The 20,816-nt window shown below is 45.0% G+C and overlaps 1 protein-coding gene across 1 annotated transcript in view; it reads left to right on the forward strand.

Moving 5' to 3' along the window:
* The window catches only part of LOC142576817 (nose resistant to fluoxetine protein 6-like), a 125,682-nt gene extending 109,325 nt beyond the window's left edge, over positions 1–16,357 (forward strand). The window contains exons 14-15 of the mRNA XM_075687051.1: positions 10,224–10,366; positions 12,345–16,357. Of these exons, the coding sequence (XP_075543166.1) occupies positions 10,224–10,366; positions 12,345–12,641 (440 nt within the window). The 3' untranslated portion in view covers positions 12,642–16,357. The remainder of the gene's footprint in view (positions 1–10,223; positions 10,367–12,344) is intronic.
* The last annotated feature ends 4,459 nt before the right edge of the window (positions 16,358–20,816 follow it).

Below are 20,816 nucleotides of genomic sequence, written 5' to 3' on the forward strand. Positions count from 1 at the left end.
GTTGTTCAGATGATGGTAGTCTGCACAGAAGCGCCACGTGCGATCCTTCTTCTTAACCAACACTACAGGTGACGCCCAGAGACTCGAAGAAGGCTCCATGATGTCCTTGTCTAGCATTTTGTTCGCTTCACTTTGAATTACTCGGCGTTCCGACGCAGAAACTCGATACGATCGTCGGTGAATAGGAGTAGCATCGCCAATAAGAATCCGATGCTTGACCGCGAGCGTCTCGCCTAAAGGGCGATCGTAGAAGTCGCAAATATGTCTGTAGGACGATAATACTTGGTAAAGGTCTTCAGCCTGCGCAGAAGACAGGCCCGTCGAAACCATTATCTGTATCTTTGGATCGGCGGCCGAGGCTGGCACGATGGGCCTGCTAAGCTCGCAAGAAGCATCGGTCTATAAAGTTGCCACGTGATGGTCGCCGAGACTATCAACGTTGGCAAGGCAAATACCTCGCGATAGAATTTGCTTTGCCAATCCAAAGTTGAAGATAGGCATGAAAGTGCGGTTCGCAGTTATAGTAAGTATACTGTGAGGCACGGTGACGTCCTAGTGTTGTGGAATGTCGGGCTGAGGAGTGACGAGGTACTCGACATCAGGGACTGGTGGGGAAGAGAAGAGTTCAATATAGGCTATTGATTTTGGCGATAGGCGAATAAAACCGGTGGGGCGTAGGTGGCAGTGGGGTGCGTCAGAAGGTTCTGCGAGAATCGGCAACTCAAGGCGAGGGTACTGGCAGAGCAGTCAATAAGAGCAGAATGCGCGGAGAGAAAATCGAGGCCGAGAACGAGGTCGTGGGGGCAATGAGCAATCACGGTTAAGAGGACAGGGGTGTGGCGGCCGGCGATGCTAAAACGTGCCGTACACATGCCGATGATAGGCACAGTACCGCCATCCGCAACGCTGACGACGCGTGCCGACGCTGGGGTGAGCTGCTTGTTCAGTCGTCGTCGCATAATAGAAAGATGTGCTCCTGTATCGATGAGTGCCGGGACAGGATAGCCATCAACGTCAACGTCAAGAAGGTTTTGGTTCGTGTGTAACGTGAGCAGAGGATTTGAGGGCAGGGTGGACAACGCAGCTTCACCTCCAGAAGCGGCAGCCTAGTTTTCCGGCTGAATCCGGGAGGCGATAGACAACGGAGAGAAGCGACGGGGTTGGGGCGAGCGAGACTGATGGCGTCGAGGTGAGGGCGAGCGGCTGTAGCGAAGGTTCGGGGCAGGAGCATCAGCGGCAATGGGTTCATGGCGGGTGGCATAGCGAACAGAAGGTCCAAAGGGGCGGGAATGAGTGGCGCTGTATGTCCGAGGAGGTGGTAGCCATCGGTTGTGGCGGTGACGAGTGTCGTGGCCGATGCGACAGCAGTAGAAGCAGATTGCCCTGTCATCAGAGTACGCCATTCGGACGGGTTGCGGCGAGATGTGGCAGAATAGTACTGCCGGGGACGAGGAGGGCTGCTAGAGAACTGGGGAACCGTGGATGGAGACGATGAACACACGGAGTTGAGACCCATGTTCTCAAATTCCTGTCTGACGATGGCCTGAATCATCGCAATGGTGGTTGCTGGTGGATCGGGAGGCGTCGCGGAGAAAGCTGGCAAACAGGCGACCTCAAGCTCGCGGTGAACAATACGGGTTACGTCGTCACAGGGGGTGGTCTGACGCGGTCGACCCTCACATGTCGACGTAGCAGCAGTGTTGGGTCGCCGCGTGATGTGATGTGTGATACGGCGGCTCTTAGCTTGTTCAAGACGACGGCATTCTTTGATGATGGCGTTGATAGTCGAGACGTGGCTGAAAACAAGCAAATTGAAAGCATCGTCGGCGATGTCTTTTAGCATATGCGACACTTTATCTGCTTCAGACATAGTATCGTCAGCTTTGCGGCATAGAGCCAAGACGTCGAGGATGCATGAAACGTACGGCTCGGTAGATGTCTGGACACGAGACGCAAGAGCCTTTCTCGCGGCAGCCATGCGCACAATGGGGTCGCCGAACAGTTTCCTGAGCTTTTCTTTGAAACTGTCTCAACTGTGTATCTCGTCGTCATGCGTTTGGTGCCACACGCGTGGGGTGCCGCCGAGATAAAAGATGACATTGGCGAGCATGATCGCTGAGTTCCACCTCTTATTAGCACTGGCGTGCTCATACAGCTTGATCCATTCGTCAACCTCTTCTCCCTCCAGGCCAGAGAACACACCAGGGTCGCGATGTTCGGCAACCGTGATGATTGGGGCAGTCGGACAAGTCGAATCCGTTGCAGAGGCGGTCTCGTCACCGGGAGGCATGGTGACAAACTCGATGTACCGACCACCCCGAAGTTCCGTAGTGAGGACGGGGATCGCTGACCTCCACCAGAATGTTACTTGTAGAAACACACAGATGAACGAGGCTATATACAGGCTATTTACACGGGAGCCAGACCGACTCTCGCTCGCGCCACGGGCACCAACCCACTTCGTCGTCGCTCTCGCGGCGGCTCGTCCCTTGAGCATCGCTTGATGATATCGTAACTATATATATATATATATATATATATATATATATATATATATATATATATATATATATGTGTGTGTGTGTGTGTGTGTGTGTGTGTGTGTTTGTGTGTGTGTGTGTGTGTGTGTATATACAATATTTCATTACCTAACTCACGTTAACTCACTGATCGTGTCACTCATACTGTAAGTTTCATAAAATGTCAACATACAATGATGCCATAGAAATCATAAAGGAAATAATTTTTTATGCAATAATATTCTTAAAGGTGAGGCTACAATGCTGCAATAAGCTTCATGTTGTCACGTCGTATAGTGACGGTGAGGAACCAAGCGCTGCGAGAAATTCAAGGTGATAATCAAAATCCTCACTGGGGCGAAATTGCGCCCACATGCATGGACAAGAAACACTCTATGGTCACAACAATTGTGGCGAGCACAATCCCCGTAGTCTAAATTTGATCTACTGGTCACGTGTGTCTGCTATTTATATATGCAGCATGACAGTTACATTAGAGAGCCACAACAGGTGCTCGCTTGCATTCGAGAAGGCACGACGGTACAACGCGGTTCGCGACGTGCGCCGAATCTGATTGGACATTTCTGTTTTAATTTAATTCTGCGGTTTCACGTGTCAAAACCACAATGTTATTATGAACCACAACGTAGTGAGGGACTCCAGAATAATTTGTTTCCACCTGGGGTTCTTTAAAGTGCGCCCAATGCGGGGTACATAGGCGTATTTCATCTTGACCCCAGAGAAATGAAGACGTCGTTGCCGTGATTTGACCCCGCGACCCTGTGCTTCACAGCGCGACGCGAAAGCTACTACGTAGCCACGGCGAGCGTCTGGCTATTCACCGGTAGGCAACGTCGGCGTAATTTCGGATAAAAAAGGCGCCTTTTGCGCGGGGGGGGGGGGGGGAAGGGCGGGTAACTTGATAACGGCGATTCTCTGGTGAAAAACTATCAGCGGTTAAATACAAAACAATGTACATGTGGCAATATCCTTAATAAAGAAAAAGGTGGGAAGATGTGGGAAGAACTGCCCGTCGTAGCCAAACCAACAGCCTCCACATCAAGGCTGTTTCACGTGCTGCGGCAGGAGCGAAAAAAGTTCAGTGCAGCCGCGTTGTAGTGGGATTTTTACAGAGTTCATTTCACACGGCTACGATTTCAACAACGCCGCTGGTGTGACGCCCAGGGTTTCTTGCAGCGAGATTATGTGGCATACACTGCATAATTTATCAAATGTAATGAAAAAACCTGTGCATTGTGACATTACTGAACTGTTTTTAATAGAGTTAGAAATAGGCTCGTTTTGTAACATAAAAATGCTTTCACGTTTAAATTTGTTTTGGAGTGGGCAACAGCCGTTCCTGAAGTTCACTGCGCGGCCACATGAAAGACTTGAACAGCTGCTCACAGCTGTTCGTTTAGCTCTCTGTGTTGTCTTGCGTGCCTTCTACGTCCGTGTCGTTGCGCCTGCGCTACAACAAATTACAAGAGGCCCTCTCAAGAAAGCCATACAGCTATCCTCATCGCATATGCAATATTCAGAGTTCATCTGCAGCGAAGCCGTACTGTCAGTGCAGAGAGACTATCGAACTCCGCGCGCTTAGCGTCAGCTACTGCAGAAATTATGTGCGCACATTGTTCGTAATTGTGCATGACCGGTGCCTGCAGCAAGCACCAACCCGAAAGCTCACGTCTGCCCCAGGAGTAAGCCGCCAATGATCTCTGTGTGATTAGTGAACGTGAAACGGAGTTTGTAATGTGAAATTAAATCCTTGGGCGCCAGCCTGGTTCGTCCAACGCAGTGCGTGTACTATAATTACGTAAAACGTCCTCTCTGAATATTTCCAAATGGGCAAAAGTCGACACCACAAATCGCTTAGGAGCGCCAGTCACTTGTGCGCCTAGGATTATTCCGTTCTAACAGACGTGGGCGTCGTCTGCTTTCTCGTGCTGCCTCTCGAGCTGTCATTATGCAGCGAATATCTATCGATAAGCTTAAATGAATATACTGCAGTACGTTGTGCTGGGGCGTAGCCCCACGTCAATCATTAAATACGTTGTTAGAAGTACACTCGATTATTTATTTATTTATTTATTTATTTACATATACTGCAGCCCAATATAGGGCTATAGCAGGAGTCGGCTCTTTGTACATTACTATGCATAACACATTAAAAAACACAAGCATACACAAATAGATGAATGATCAAAAGAAGTGCTCTACATATTAGCGAAGTGCCTACCAGTTGTAGCTATAAAATTTTTTAATGATACTGAACGATTGTTACAGGGTTGAGAATTCCAAAGCTCTTTTGTACGTGGAAAAAAACTGTACTTGAGTGTATTAGTACCGGCATCAATAGGTGTTATGTTCAAGGCGTGGGGAGCTGCTGGTATAACTTGCGTTAGCAAATGTGATATAGTTAAAATTGGAAAGACCAAAGCGGGAGTTATTAATTGCATATAGAAGTGTGAAAACATTAATATACTAACGGGAAAGTATCCAATGGCTCAATGTTCAAAGATTGTTCAGCCAGTGTTGTTGAGAAACGGTGGCTGTAATTCTGGCAAATGAAACGGATAGATTTTCATTGAACATTATTGAGCGAGCTTATTTCACATTGTTTGTAGGGGAACCAAACGACACGTGAATATTCTAGAACAGGGTGAATTAACGTTTTATATAATAGCAGTTTAGTATCGCGGGAGGTCTTAGCTAAAGTTCGGCGCAAATAAGCTAGTCTTCTTACGGCTTTTCCGTTTACATATACAATATGCTTTGACCAAGAAAGATGTTCTGTTCGAATGACACCTAAGTATTTATATTGAGGCACTCTATTAAGTTGGATGCCATCCAGAGAATAATCCCACGACTGTGGGGTCTGCCTATTGGCAAATGACATCACGACTGTTTTACTACCGTTGATGTTCATATGCCGCGTTTAGCACCAAGCGCAGAAAGATATAAGGGATTTGGCAAGACGGTGGTGGTCATCAACGGAGTTAATAGATTCGTAGGAGGAGACGCGGTCATCTGCATAAAGTGTGATTTTGGTTGAGGTGCTACGAGGTGAGTCATTGATGTATATTAGAAATAATGAAGGGTCTAATACGGATGCTAGAGGAACGTCTGACGTAACGTCGACAGGAGTTGAGTCCGCTGAGTTAAAAGAAACAAATTGTGAGCGATAACGAAGAAAACTGGCTATCCAAGAATCAAGACATGGATTATTGAATATGGCGTTTAATTTTTCCAGTAGTTTAGAATGAATCCCAGTCAAACGCTTTAGAGAAGTCGATAAAGATGGCATCCACTTGATTACCTATGCCTAGGTTAGAAGTTATATCATGAAAAAAATCGACTGATTGCATTACAGTGCTATAACAACGATGGGAAACAGGCTGGGGCAGATGTTGGAACATCATCGAAGTTAAGGAATTCGGTTGTATGTTTGTGAATAATGTGCAGGAATAATGTCATCTTGCATGACGGGTGTGAGAGATATCGGCGTGTAATTTGACAGAAGTTCTTTTTTACCTGATATAGACAAAGGCAGGACTTTGGCTGAGTTGGTACTTCACTAGAGTCTAAGGATTACTGAAAAACTACAGTAAGGTACTGAGCTCTCCACAGGGGGTATCTTACAAGTAAAGAATTCCGGATACCATCTGAACCGGTATACTTTTTAGTGTCGAGATTCAAGATTAGATTTAAGACACCATCATACCTTACTACGATATCGCCTAACTACAATATTACAAATACAATATACAGCGCTAAAATTTTGTACTCGATTAGCCTAGGCCTCGGTGCCGTCCTAGTCCAGAGGAAGGACGCACTTGAACGGGTGATAGCTTACGCTAGCCCTTCGCTGTCAAATGCGGGAGTAAAAAATTTTACGACCGCGAAGAAATGCCTCGTCATCATTAGAGCTACAGAAAAATTCCGCCCTTACCTATATGGCAGGCTGTTCAATGTTGTCACCGACCATCACGCGTTGTATTGGCTAGCGATCATAAAAGACCCTTCAAGACCCGTGGTGCGGTGATACCTCAGACTCCAAGAATATGGTATCACTGTAATCGACAAGTGTAACCTCAAACTACGTGCTCGACCGGCAGATCAGATTTTCAACCATCGCCGACTGTGTTCGACGCTATCCTTGTGCTTTAAGTGCAGCCTGCTATTGTGGGCAGAGGTTTGCCCAATAAAAGATTCGTCATTCACAGTATTGCTACTGTGTTGTTTGCCGTCACTACTACATGACAATATATACAATGAAAGCATGCAAGTACAATTACGGAGAGAACAGACATGTCTAGGCTCGTTGAGGTGACCGGCTGCGGACTGCAGCGGCGTCTGTAGCTGTTACTTCGCGGTAACTGCTAGGTTCCAGGTATGTTTAGCCTATATCCCGTGGATCCGGCAAGTGACTTGACTATGCGTGGCCTCATTGCAGTGTAGGCCTGTGCTTTTTTGCAATATATGGCGCCAAACTCGGCCGATGTGAGATTCCATCTGTACATGTATCTAGCATTCATGCCCGTCTTATTATGCGCACGGGTTTGTATCGTGTTCCAATTGTTTTACTTTTAGGGATGTAAGCGCTTATTGATATATTCCACGACAGCCATTTACCCAACATTGTGTTGAGGGTACAATGCGTGGCCCACCCCGTAATGGCTAAAATAGCCAATAGTATAGGAAAAAATTATGATGCAGGACACATTCACTAGTTGCAATCTACATGAGGCGCAGCTTTCATGCAACGGTCAGGTAAATTCTGTACAACTAAGTGCACTTTGTAAGGCATTTCTCATTTTCATCTCATGCTATACGCATTCTTGCACAATGTTTGCTTATGCACCGCGCAGGTCACAAGTTTAATGTCATGTAATGAAGTGCCATGAGCTCGAGTGAGCTCACCAAGTCTTGGACCGAACTATGAGGCTGAGTTCGTCTGACCCTCGTTGAGTGGAATTTTGGTGAATATGAGACAGAGCCCGTTCAGCTGAGTAAAAGTTTGGCTGAGTCCGAGTCCGAGTCTCCGTAAGCTGGGCTGAATAAAATTTTGCGGAGTTTGCACACACATGCCTTTAGATCACACTATGGAATAAATGAGCAAGCAGCTGTACCTTACAATGTAGAAAGAAGAATAAAGGTATTGTGGCGCAATGTGGAATAACGCATGGAAGAAAAAGGAGGTGCCAGAAAGAGTGCCAGACAGGACGTCTCACGTTCTTACTTCTGTCTCTTTTTTTTTCGCATGTTATGTTACGTTGCGCCACATTGCCTTTCTTATCAATGCACCAACTCACCCAGCACAGTACCCGACTACAGTAAAAAGAACATTCCGATAAACAAATGTCATACTGTCATTGTATATCTAGTAAGTTTCGTTACACTTTAATTATCGAGGCAGTAATGACAGGATGTGGTTATGCGAGTTTATGTAATAATGAGTGTAATTGCAAACTTATAAGAAATTCTGCTTCTCCATTGTCGGGCATTGCTTATGCATTGTGGTACGTCTGCGCAGTTGATTATCTGCGGACGTGCAAGCTCAGTGCGCACGCAAAATTCACGGGAATCGATGCAACTCGCTAACTTCACTGCACGATTTTGATTTGCTTTTGTTTAATGTGTTACCTACTGTTTAGAAATGCAAGGTGCTTCACTCATTTCTACCTTGTTGCATGTATTGTACAGGAGCTAGAGAGGGAGAAGCAAGGAAAGGCAGGGAATGTTTACGGCGAGGTAGTGAGTTAGAGTATTACAGTCATGTTACTAGTTCCATAAACAAACAAAAAATTCCATTCACAAAGCTGCATTGGTGGCAAATGGTGGCGGGTATTGCGCAACGTTGAAACGTCGAATACTATGCTGTTATGTCATATGCTTTTGACAGAGCATTTAGTGGTAGTTACACATTCTTTAAATTTCCCCTTCGTAAAAGCATGCCGTGCAACAACTGTGACATTTTCGTACATCGCGAACTTGCGACCGAAATCGCACTTAGATGCGATGAAAATCGCGTCACGTGAAACATGCTTCACGCTTGCGGTGCTCTACGTCACATCATCACGGATGGGTGGGCGTACCGCTAATGCCGCTATGGGTGTGAGTGGCTCTCGCTAAACCTCCAAGAGCGAGATGGACAGCCATCGCCGTAACTCAGCATTTCAAGAGTGCCATTCTTTGATTGTGACTTTGTCTCTGGCTTTTGCCGTTGTTTCCACGTTTATTTTTCATCTCATTTAAGAATTTGAAGGTTATTGTAGCATTTAGCATTATATTTGAGTATTCATAAAGCAAGAATAGAGTTAAACTCCCTCATGCTTCACATGGCTTCATTGTTTATTTCGTAGTACGATTAGCTCTATAGAGCCACGGTTATCTTATTGTTAGTTAACGCGTCTGTCCATATAGGGGCTCTCGTTAGTCGCCAACCTTTCAAAAAGTTTGCGCGATGCGGCCAATTCTATCCTGACCGGCTGAAGCCACTTTTAGCTTCGACAACGCTGCATGGTTTTCATGAGAGCAGACGTGCTCTTTCAGTGCGCGTAGGCATAAGTGGGAGCCAAGGGCCGCACATATATGGGCGCTCGCTTGCGATGGCAAACCTGTATTCATTACGCAAACCACGTCGGGCCAAGACGACTTCCTTTTGATGGTGGTCACCTGCCGCCACAGGGGTATACACATTGATCAGGATGTGAAAGAGACGACGATAATTTGTCCCGGCTTCCTGGAGGCCATCGCCCGTTATTTTTTTAATTGTTTATGCTTGTAAAGTCACGAAGGTCAAGCGCATTTTCTTACAACTGTTCCTTCCCCTTGTTAGTGCTCGAGCGCCGCTGACGTGCGGATCAGTTACACCCATGGTGCACTACTATGCTATCACCAGCTACACACAGAACCAACGTGTGTTTTGTGTTTTATGTTTTTATACTCATATTTTTTACCGTTAGTCGAGGGCAGCAAGAAGCTTACCCGTTGTATTTCGGGAAACTCTAACGTCTAAATTCTTAATCGGTATGCAGCTTCGGTCAAATTCATCGCCGTAATTTGTGCGAGAATGCTTTATCATTCCTTTTCTGTTTTTTTTAATAACCCACTCAACTTCTGGATAGTCGCGATGTGCTTGCAGAGTGTCTTGCATTGGTGTGCTGTGCCCATTCTTTATAACAATGACATATTGTGCCGTCGTGCTTCACTGAGAAAATAACGCCGCCGTGTTTTACTTCTAGTACGATATTTGTATATGCGGCTTGACGGTTCTTGGTGTCAGGAGTCCGCTGCGGCTATCGTAGGAAACAAGTTTAAAAAAAAGAATGCCTGCTTCTTTCTGGTACGCGCGAAAAGTCTGCGACGGGACGTGCTAAATAGAAACAGTGCCACGAACCTGTGATATTTCTTTACGCCGCCTCCGCGTATTGTGGTCACCGCTACTCTAGAAGCAGCACGTAAATCTAGACTCACTCGCATATGTAATGATAAAAAATCACATGCACATAAAAAATGCCGAGTAAAGCTTATTCTTACCGATGTTCTCTGTCTTGTTAACTTGGGTTATGCTACATAGATAGCAAGAATTAGTTGTAAACAACTACAACGTAGTGTAGCAACTATCAACCAGAATTGCCAAAGGCTTACTCAGGTCTATGGAGAGTTTGTTTATATTTTGTTTTTCTCATCACGCAGGCTTCCTGTGCACGTTCCTGTCATGGAGTGCATTCACGCCCCTCAGCAGGCTGGCCTTCGGCGTGTACATTGTCCATTTGCCCTTCGCACAGCTCACGATGCACATATCGCAGGAACGGCTGCACTACTCGCATTTCTTCATTGTAAGTGAACAGGGGCAAAGAAAGCGTTAGTTTTCGTTAGCTTCAGGCGGAAGCAATCTGCCACGGTTCGGTAGTAGTAGCTGTGATTATTCATGTAAAATATGGATCTGCTATAACCCACACACTGACACCACGCCCTGGAGCAAAGATCTGCAGCAAAGGCTGGTGTCAGCCGACCTGCGACGAGATCCGGCTGCGTTTTCCATAGAAGGGAGGAGCGTATCGCCCATCATGCACGACTAACGCTTCGATGGCGCATTCATTCAGTCAGCGTCACGCAGACAGGGATTACAGGCGGACAGTGAAGGAACCTTTCGTTCTCGTTTGCTTTTGCTTTATTTTTGAGCTAAGGCCGGACGTATGTACGGCCTTCTCTAGCGTTAATACAATGCTCAGAATTGCACTATGTGACACTTTGATATTCTAGCACTTGTATATCTTTCGGGCAGCTAAGTAATTAAGACACCCTGTATATGAAACAGTAGAAAAGTAAAAACGCATTTTTTTGCTTGTTGACGTGAAGCTTCTTTAAAAAGCTCCAAAGGGGGTAGCTTGCTGAAACTGAAGTAAAAAAATTTGAAGGCCCAATCTACTCTGTGAAGGTGGATTGCCAGCGAAGCTGTTACCGTCCACTTAACCTATTCTAGTGTAATGAATGACATGAGTACGTCTTAAAATGGAGTGTATAATCATTTATTGCTTCAACGACGTTCACGATGGCTTTGTCATCGATGTGGTATACACTGAGGTTTTCGGTTTTGACAGTTGCCACCTTCTTTGCCAACCTTAGCTCGACAAACGAGTCACGGACGGTGCTTGGTAGTTTCTTTTCTGTGTAACATTTTAGTACAAACTCTTCGAAGAGAAAGTCTACGAACCACTTGTTTTCCTGTTTCGGTATGTCGACTTTAAAGTCCCCCACGATGACGAAAGGCGTAGTTTTATCTCTCGCCAACACCGAGAAGTGGGTTCGCATGAACCGCTGTAGTTGGGCTTAGAAGTGCCCTGCGAAATGTACACGGTGAAGATGACGATTCCATCGCGGGTTATCACGGCACACACATCGTCGCAGTCGATCGGGTAAGACTTACGCGTGTACGCGGTCACGCATGCTTCTTTCCTTGCATAGACAGCGACTCGGGCAGAGCGGTTGTCACTTCGTTTCACGGCCGTTATTCTAACGTAGCCGGTCACTTCGGCGACTATGTCCGTCCACGTCTCCGAGAGAGACAGCACCTGAACCTCGTTGAGTACGAAGTCATGCGTTATACCTTTGGAGTGAAGACCAAGCGATCTCACATTGTGAGAGGCAAGCGAGATCTAGTGCGGTTCCCGCAACATGGAGCCCACGAAAGAATCGCCGGTTGTAGAGGTAAACAGCTTCGCTGTAAAACACGTTATAGCGTTATCACTTACACATTTGCAACCATAGTACCCACTTACTTGATTTGGGTATCGTTGTGTAGACGAAATAAGCCACTACTGGATCGTGCATGCATTGCGTGCACAGATGGTTCGGTTGTCGCGCCACGCGAGACGCCTTTGGAGCTAAACATTGTCGCACGAGCGGCGTTCAGACTGGCGCAGCTGGGCAATGCGTTTGTCCATCGGAGCAGGAATAGTCGTGTTTAAAAGAGCTCACTATGCCATACCAGGTATAAACTATCAAACTCAAAACTGATCTTAATTCAGCAGTTGTAAGGCCTACAAACTCGCAATGTATTGCAAACTTTTCATGCTTGCACTGCTGTTCACGATATGTGAGGTTAAGCTATGAAATTCATTCCTCGCCTGTGTTACTTGTGTCGTGCACAGGACATATACTCCATTATGGTGAAAAGGCTTACAGTGGGCGCGGAAAGAGCTGTTTTGTTGAATTGTAGTTATTATTGTAGAATTGTAAACATATTTTGTTGAATTGTATGGTTAATACTCTTTATTTTCTCATGCACTGTCCTCTATTCTGTTCTTCTTGCAGGTTTCGTTCTCCTTCAGCGTACTCGTTTGGAGCTTCCTAATCAGCTACTTCATGTTCATTTTCTGCGAAGCTCCAACGGGCAGACTAGACAAACTCATCTTCGAGGCTCGACGTGCGACAAAAGAGAAAGAACTCAAGGACGAATTTCCCAATGTCAACGGGGCTGAAGGGAAGATGTCGCATTTGGTCCCGAAGTTACGAGATTACAAAGGGGAGTTTGTGCAACAGAGCAGTGGCAAAGCGGCCGTCAGTGGCTTGCATAACGACGAGGGCAAGCCCACAAGCTCTCATCTATGACGTCAGTACCAAAGGCCACTAATTTGTGATAAGCGTTTTTTATATTCCAAATCACCGAAGTCGCTTCTATATATAGAAGCATTTGTTGTACCCATAGAACAGGTATACCTGTTCTATGGGCACAACATAAATGCTTTATTTTCCCGTCATTCGACGTAGAAGGGTGTTCGAGGAATGTGCCCTTGTTGATATATTTGTAACACTGGCCTCCTTTAGTCTCTGTATGTGAAAGGTGGTGACAGCACTACATCTGTCAGGGCAGTTTTAACAATTTCATTACAGATAGCAAGCAAAATAAATTGTTACTATTAAGGTACACCTGTGATATGCATGTTCGATCGAGTTGTCGTGCTCCTTTTCTTGTGTCTGTTTCTTTAATTTAGCCGATTACTCAAAAACGGAAACGAAGTGGCATACAATGTTGACGTCTTTAGTTGTCTTCACGAATGCCTACTCAGCACTAATTGGAATGGCTGATAGTCCTGCATGTGACGTTTGTGGAAGGGAGGAGAATTGACCACTTATTGTTTCATTGTCCTCAATTTGAAGCATAAGACAATATTTGTCCAGCACGTTGAGGAAATTAGGTGATCCTCCTCTGAGCGAACAGCCAGTACTCGAGTCTTCTGAGTCAGTACTAGAGCACCGTGCCCACCGTTAATCGGCTCAGAGGACACTGAAGGTACTTTTATGCTTTCTCAGAGCGCCTGGTTTGCGCGAGCGGCTTACACTCAAGTACTTTCTGTGCAAGTCTCTATGCCCTTCTTTCTTTCTTTCTTTATTGTTTCCTCAGACACAGTCTAAGAGGGGGCCGAGGCTAAAGGCGACAGAGCACCTGACAAGGGCCCCGGCCCCCTTGCACAATATACACTGACAAAATACATCAACAAAGTTCAGTCAGGCAGACATCATAGGTTCAGACAGGGGGCAATAATAAAAAGGGGGACTAGTGACTGCTCGAATATAAAGTCAGCAAATAATTCGTACAAAATATTTACATACGCAACATAATGTCTGCAACATAAATACAGAACACAGCAATTCAGTTACCAGTCAGCACGTTCAACAACATCCTCCATAGCCGTGGCACTCATCACAAAAACCAAGACACAGAAACCAAGCACAATTTAACAGCAGTGTATCAAAATTGCAGTAGCTGAGAGGAGCATGGCTAGGGAGAACAAAGCGCACTTTTTGAGGTAATTTACAATAATGAAAACATAATGTCACTGTTCACAAGAAACTTCCTACAGTATTTCTTAAATGTATGTACACCTTTACTAAAATCTACTTGAATATCTCTTCTGTTTAGAACATTGGTTATTTGAAAAGATAATGCTTGCCTTCCATAGTTGGTTCTAACTTGCGGCATTTTTCGTTTTGAGTTTCGGGTACTGTATGAAGTTGAGCTGGGCACTGCGGAAATATGTAACTTGTATTTATTGATCCATTGCAATAGCTTAATGTAGTACACCTGGTCAGCCTTCAACATGTTATATTTGGTAAATAACGGCTGTGTTCTCAATAACTGCTTGTTGCCTTTGAAATTTTCCAGTATGCGCAAAATTTTATTTTGTAATACATTAAGTTTGTAGTAGTTAGTAGCTGTTGTTGTTCCCCAAGTCAAAATTCCATAGCTCATTCTAGAGTAAACCAGTGAATAGTATAGTGCCTGCCTTAAACGTTTGGGTATTAGATGTTGTACTTTGTAAATGCACCCAATGGTGCGACAAAGGCTTGATTTTAGTTGAATAACGTGAGTATTCCATGAGAGGTTGTGGTTAAACCACACACCTAAAACTTTTGTTCAGTAACCTGTTCCAGGAAGCGCCCTTCAAATCTAATGTTAACCGGGTAGCAGTCATGTTTATTAATTGGCTTAAAAATGACGTACTTTGCTTTATTTATATTTAGACTCAAGCGATTTCTTTGAAGCCATGCAGATAACTGTAATAAGTAGTCATTAACAGATGTCTCTAAACATTGCATGGTTTCTCCGCTGAAAAAACACTAGTATCATCTGCATACATTAATAATTGCGGGGATCCATGTATTGCTATAATATCATTTATATAGATAAAGAGTAGGGGACCCAGAATAGAGCCCTGGGGAACGCCCTGTTGTACTTCGAGTTTGCTGGAGGACCAATTGTTAACACGTACATATTGATGACGTTTCTCTAGACAACTCCGGATGAGTTTTATTGCCACTCCTCTAATACCATATTTTTCTAATTTTCTTAACAAAATATTATGTTGGACAGTGTCGAAGGCTTTGCTGAAATCTATAAATAAGCCAAGAGTGAGCAATTTTTTTTCTATATTTTCAATTATATTATCCTTTATGTCAACGAGAGCAATCTCTGCTGATTTGTTTGCTTGAAAGCCGCACTGAACTTTTGTTATTACTCGGTGTTTATTAAAGAAACCACTTAGACTGTGATTGATGACGTATTCAAATACCTTTGAAAACACTGTCAGAACTGAAATGGGCCTGTAGTTCTTAATGTTGGTCTCACCACCGCCTTTGTAGACAGGTGTATCTTTTGCGATCTTCAAATCATCTGGAAAATCTCCGCTAAGAAGCATCTGATTTATTATACGCGATAATATGGGGCTTATCAAGAATACCACATGCTTAATAGGCGAAACTTTTATCCCGTAGTCACCACAAGCGACTTGGTTTTTTAGATTTCCTATTATTGCTCCAATTTCATGAGACGTTGTAGGGGCAAGCATGATTGACTCCATCAAGCTATTTATATGTACGCAGTCACTGGAAGTGCCATGCCGTCCTGAATAAACACCTACTTTGACGAAATGCCGATTCATTGCTTCTACTAAATTGTTCCCAGTTAGAAGCACATTGTCAATGCAGATTTCCTTCACACCACAGTCAGCTTGATTTCTTGCTAATATGTTGTTTAGTAGCTCCCATGTCTTTTTGCTGTAATTTTGAACGTCCTCGAATTTAGTTTGGAAATAAATGGACTTTGCGTGTTTTAGATCCGAGTTTTATTTGTTTCTCAGTTGTTTGAATTCATTCAGTACGCATGGGTCTCGGGTTTTAAGAAAGTGTTGAAATTTTCGGTTTTTCTCTTTTATTCTTCTGTACAGCTCACTAGTAACCCATGGTTTTCTAATCCGTTTACTTTTCTGGCCACTTTCTCGTTGTGGAAAGGCCAAATCGTAGCAATGCTGAAATTTCATCAAAAAGACCTGGTAAGCCAGTGTGGCGTTGCGTTGCTTGAACACATCAACCCAGTTATCTACTGCTATATAGTTTTGAAACGTCATCAAGATTTTATTAGTTATTGCTCGATATAAAATTTTTTCTTGAAGAAAAACATATTTTTTCTCGGAAGGAAAGCCCAAGCAGAACACTGGCAAATGATCGCTGATGTCATATCTGAGAACACCAGCCGTAACATTTGCATCATCTGTGTTGGTAACACACACATCAAGACACGTGGCGGTATGTACTGTGGCCCTGGTTGGCAGTGATATCAGATTAGATCAGGCATAGGAATTTAGTATGTCATAAAAGTCTCTTGCACATGGACTATCTGATATGGTGTCTATATTGACGTCACCAAGAAGCATAAATGATTTTGTTACAGTCTGTAAAGTGTGAAGAGCATTGTCGATGAAGTCGATAAACTCCATCGATTTGCCTGCGGGTTGTCTGTAGATCGCGCAAACAGTGACGTTCGACAATTTGACAAACAGGCTTTCAATAACTTGATCGCATCTAGTCAGCTCGCTCACCACTTCATACCATACACAATCCTTTATAAAAATTGCTATACCACCGCCCCTTTTTATATCCCTACTAAGGCTTACGCACTTGTAACCAGGAAGGTGCGGTACCGTGTCTGTGTGTATTAGCCAAGTTTCTGTTAATACTATTGAAGAAAACGTATTGGGGGGGGGAGGGTTTAGGGACTGAAGAAGTATTTCAAGACTATCAACTTTGTTTTTTAGGCTTCGCATGTTTATATGTAAAACTGAAAATTGTATTTTGTTTGACCTGACGAACGAGTCAAACAAAACAGGTCTCTCCCTCCTCTTTCTTCCCCAGCGTAGGGTAGCCAACCGGACTCTTGACTGGTTAACATCCCTGCCGTCCTATATCTCTCTCTCTCTCTCTCTCTCTCTCTCTCTCTCTCTCTCTCTCTTCGCCGCTACGCTGTGTTGAATCCATGTTGTCATTTGGTCTCCTTCGCGAAAGTGTTTAATGAGCGCAGTCAGCGTATGACCTTCGAGGTGTTTCTGCGTCCTGTTCGTCAGCTGTGTCCGTGTGCTGGTCGCGCTACATTTAACGCAAATGATTCTATGGCTTCGTGCGAAAGCTGTTTCATCCGAGGAGGAGAACGCGGGGAAGCTCCACAGGGTCCTTTTAGCGGTGCCTGCGAAAGTGGTCGGCCAATGTGGCCGGCGCCGGTCTATATGATAGGTGCTCTAGAAGGCATTGGCTATAAGCACCATCAGTGCCTCCGGCTTATGGTGGCGAACGTTTACTCACCGTCGATGCATATTACTCTTGGCTACTGTGCTGAGTACGCTACCCCTCTAGGCTCTCCACTCGCTTGGTCGCTGCTACCCGCTGTGGTTGCTTAGTGGCTATGGTGTTGGGCTGCGAAGCACGATGGCGCGCGATCGAATCCCGGCCACGGCGGCCGGATTTCGATGGGGTCGAAGTGCGAAAACACCCATGTACTCAGATTTAGATGCGCGTTAAAGAACCCCAGGTGGTCGAAATTTCCGGAGTCCCGCACTACGGCGTGCCTCATAATCAGAAAGTGGTTTTCGCACGTAAAACCCCATAATTTTTTTTATCATTTTGGTGACTGCTGTACGCATACTGGTCAAACTAACAGACGATGTTTACTGTACCATTATCTGCCGATCGCATCTCCTGCTTCACAAAAACAAAGCACAATGACAAAGCGTATTGACGCGAGAGCATTACTTAGCTCATTGTACGGCCCCTCCGTCATCAGAAACCTGTGGCAGAAAGCCGTTGCCGAAAAACGGCACACAAGTTGCGTAATCTCCACCTAACGAATAAAAAAAATAAAGGGCGGTCACGGTGAGGATCTTATCCATTGCTCCACAGCCACTACTACAACTTACTACCACTCGGCAGCCGAGCGCGCTAAACACTGCGCCATCGTTGCATCGTGCAATCATTGAAACATACAACAGGGATAAATATTGTCGAGGCTGTGCACGTGGTTGGGCGCTGCCTGGCGGGCGATTCACTAGACGGCGCAGGATAGGAGGGGCGTCCCTTTCAGCGCTATGAAGTCTTCATCCTCCGAAGATGAATTGGGTGAATCGCTCGCGTTTGCGTCATCAGGCGAGACAGGAAAGCGTGGTCGGACGCTCAACTTCACTGCCGACGAAGTACAAGACAATCGCAACGCAGCGAAACGTACGAAGCAGAGCGGCTGCAACGAAACAACGTTCACAACCCAAGACCCCTCCCTCTCTCCCTCAGTCAAACTACTTGCATATAAAACCTTAATCCAAACTAAACTAGAATAGGCGTGCGCTATTTATTACAACCATCAAGTTATTATGATTTCCATCATTGAATCGCTTCAGAACCGAGCTGCCAGATTCATTCTTTCTGACTACTCCTATAATACAAGTGTTTCAGCCTTAATATCTAGGTTGTGTATTCCCTCGCTCACTTCCTGCCACTAAAGTGCTGGTCTTCTTTGATTCTTTAGGTTTTTTCATTTACAGCCCTCAGGTAACCAAGTCATCATTCCAGTCCATCGTTTTTCCCGCCACACGCATCCTAATGCTGTGTATCTATAACGCGCCCATTCCACTACATATTAACGTTCTTTCTTTCAATACATAACCCGTGAATGGAAAACCCTTCCTTCCGATATCGACCTCATCATTGACATTTCTCGTTTCAAAGCTGCCATGGAAGACCATCTTTCAAGTAACCTTACCTAACCTGACCCGCCGTTTTTCAATATGTGCCCACACCTCATGTAATGTCCCACACCTTTGAGGTATTATAAATAAATAAATAAAAACGCGAAAGGGCAGAGCGAGCACGGCGAGCTGCGACGGCTGCAGTGAGGCAACGTGCACCTACGAAGTCCACGACAGGGAGACAAACAGCGAGCACAGCGGTGCAGCGATCAAGGCAGCAGCGGCAACTTTGGGAATTCAGGAACGCCGAGTGCGCAGCGGCAACGAAGCAGTTCGCCAAAACGTTTGTACGCAATCCGTCGGGAAGTGGTGGCGACGTTTGCGACAGGCTGTGGTTTAGAACGGACGTCACACCCGCACTGGAACGATGCCACGTTCCGGAGCCAACGTGACGTCTGTTCTAAACCACCGTCTATCGCAAACCTTGCAACCACTCCCCGACGGACTGCCCACAAACGTTGCTGCTGCACCTTGCAATTAAAGGTGCGCTTAGAAGTAAGGGTCTTTGTTATGGAATAGTAATGGTGAAGTTCAGAACTGTATGATCGTTGAATTCATCGGTAATGGAACTGGCACTAGTAATCTGGAGTTTTGATGTTAGAAGCAGGTCGAGGATGTTAGTAGCGCGTGTTGGTTGGCCGACAAGCTGCACCAAGGAAAAGTCAACGATGTGGTTAACGAATTCCTTCATGGCACGTGAAAGATGGCGAGCTGACGTTACCGCAGTTAAAACCGCCCGTTAAGAAGGTAGTTCTTTTGGGAAACTTAGCTGAAATAGCATTAAGGACATCGCCCATATAGGAAGTAAAGGAACTAGAGTTATTTGATGGCCTTACTGCTATTATTAAATTGCGAAACGATGATGCAATGTAGAATCATAGTTTGTAACAGGCTAAACAACTTATAATACAAATGAATGTATGTGGTTTTAACTGCAATTAAGAAACCGCCGCCCTTCTGTTCTCGGGATCATTTATAAATGACGTAATTGCGAGTATCAGGCAGAACCTCATCATCTTGGGTACCCGAGTAAAGTCAAGTTTCTGTCAGAGCTATTATGTACCACAGTTGCTGTTTTCCAGGTATGATTTAATTTCCACGCGTTTTGAAAGGATACAGAGTATGTTATTAAATGAAAACGATAACCGCGATGTGTCGCTTTTCCGAAGCTGCGATTGCAAACGGGGTGATAGTATCTGCTGATTTTGCCCGTGTAATCTACCGCCTCGATTGAATAACTGTACCTGATATTTCGTCGTTCACATATCAATGCGTAGCTTATCAATATTTTATTTTATCAGAACATTTTTTTTTAAATTTCACGAACTGAAAGTTTGTTTTAGCCTCCCGCGTCTGCAAGGAAAAATTTTCGCGTGCTGCAAATTCGCAACCTAGAACCCTTCTTCTGAAAGGTGCTTTCTGTTCTTGAAAAGTCCATACTTAGTATGCATTGTCCTGAATTTCTCCGCATTGTAGTTTACAAGGTGCTATGCAGCTCTATTTGGGACGTACAAATCAATACTTATACTATGTTTCTGTGAGCAAAATTCTTTTACTTCGGTGGTTTCTTTTCTGGAATCATCGTGCGAGTCTGCTATGCCGGATAAAAGTACATTTTAGCGTGGGAGCTAGTTCTGGGCGTCATCACAACATGATTAAATTGTGTTAAGTTCGTCACAGATGCCAAAAATAGATTCGGGTGCTCGTACAGATGAATCAGATTTATTCCGCAACGATTCAGTGTTGCCCTCGATTACACGCATTCGCGCTGACAACTGCCATAGTTCAACCACCCCCGGAAGGTGCGCGATAGTTTCTACTTCAAGAACATGCGCGCCGCTAGAGATAAGATATAGTGCGACGAAGTGAATTAGACGTACTACTTCGCATTTCTCGGTACTCATTTTGCAACGAAAGCTGTATATGACTACCCTTCCGTAGTTTTTTTCAGCGTCCGGCCACAGAAACGGGCTTAGCGATTTCTAACAATCCCATACGGGTGCAGTACGGTGGCGCAGATGTCAAAATGCGGAACAGATTAGAACACTCGCCGTGAACAATAGCGCGACGTCAAGGTTATCGCAGTATATAAGCAGGAGAGGTATCGACGCTAAAAACAGCCGCGTTATCGATGGGGCGTACACGTATAGTTCGTACACCCGAAGAACAACATGCGTACGAGGAGCGCCGTAGGCAACAGCAACGAGAATGTAAACGG

Source organism: Dermacentor variabilis, chromosome 1, assembly GCF_050947875.1.
Source record: "Dermacentor variabilis isolate Ectoservices chromosome 1, ASM5094787v1, whole genome shotgun sequence".
Lineage (NCBI taxonomy): Eukaryota > Metazoa > Arthropoda > Arachnida > Ixodida > Ixodidae > Dermacentor > Dermacentor variabilis.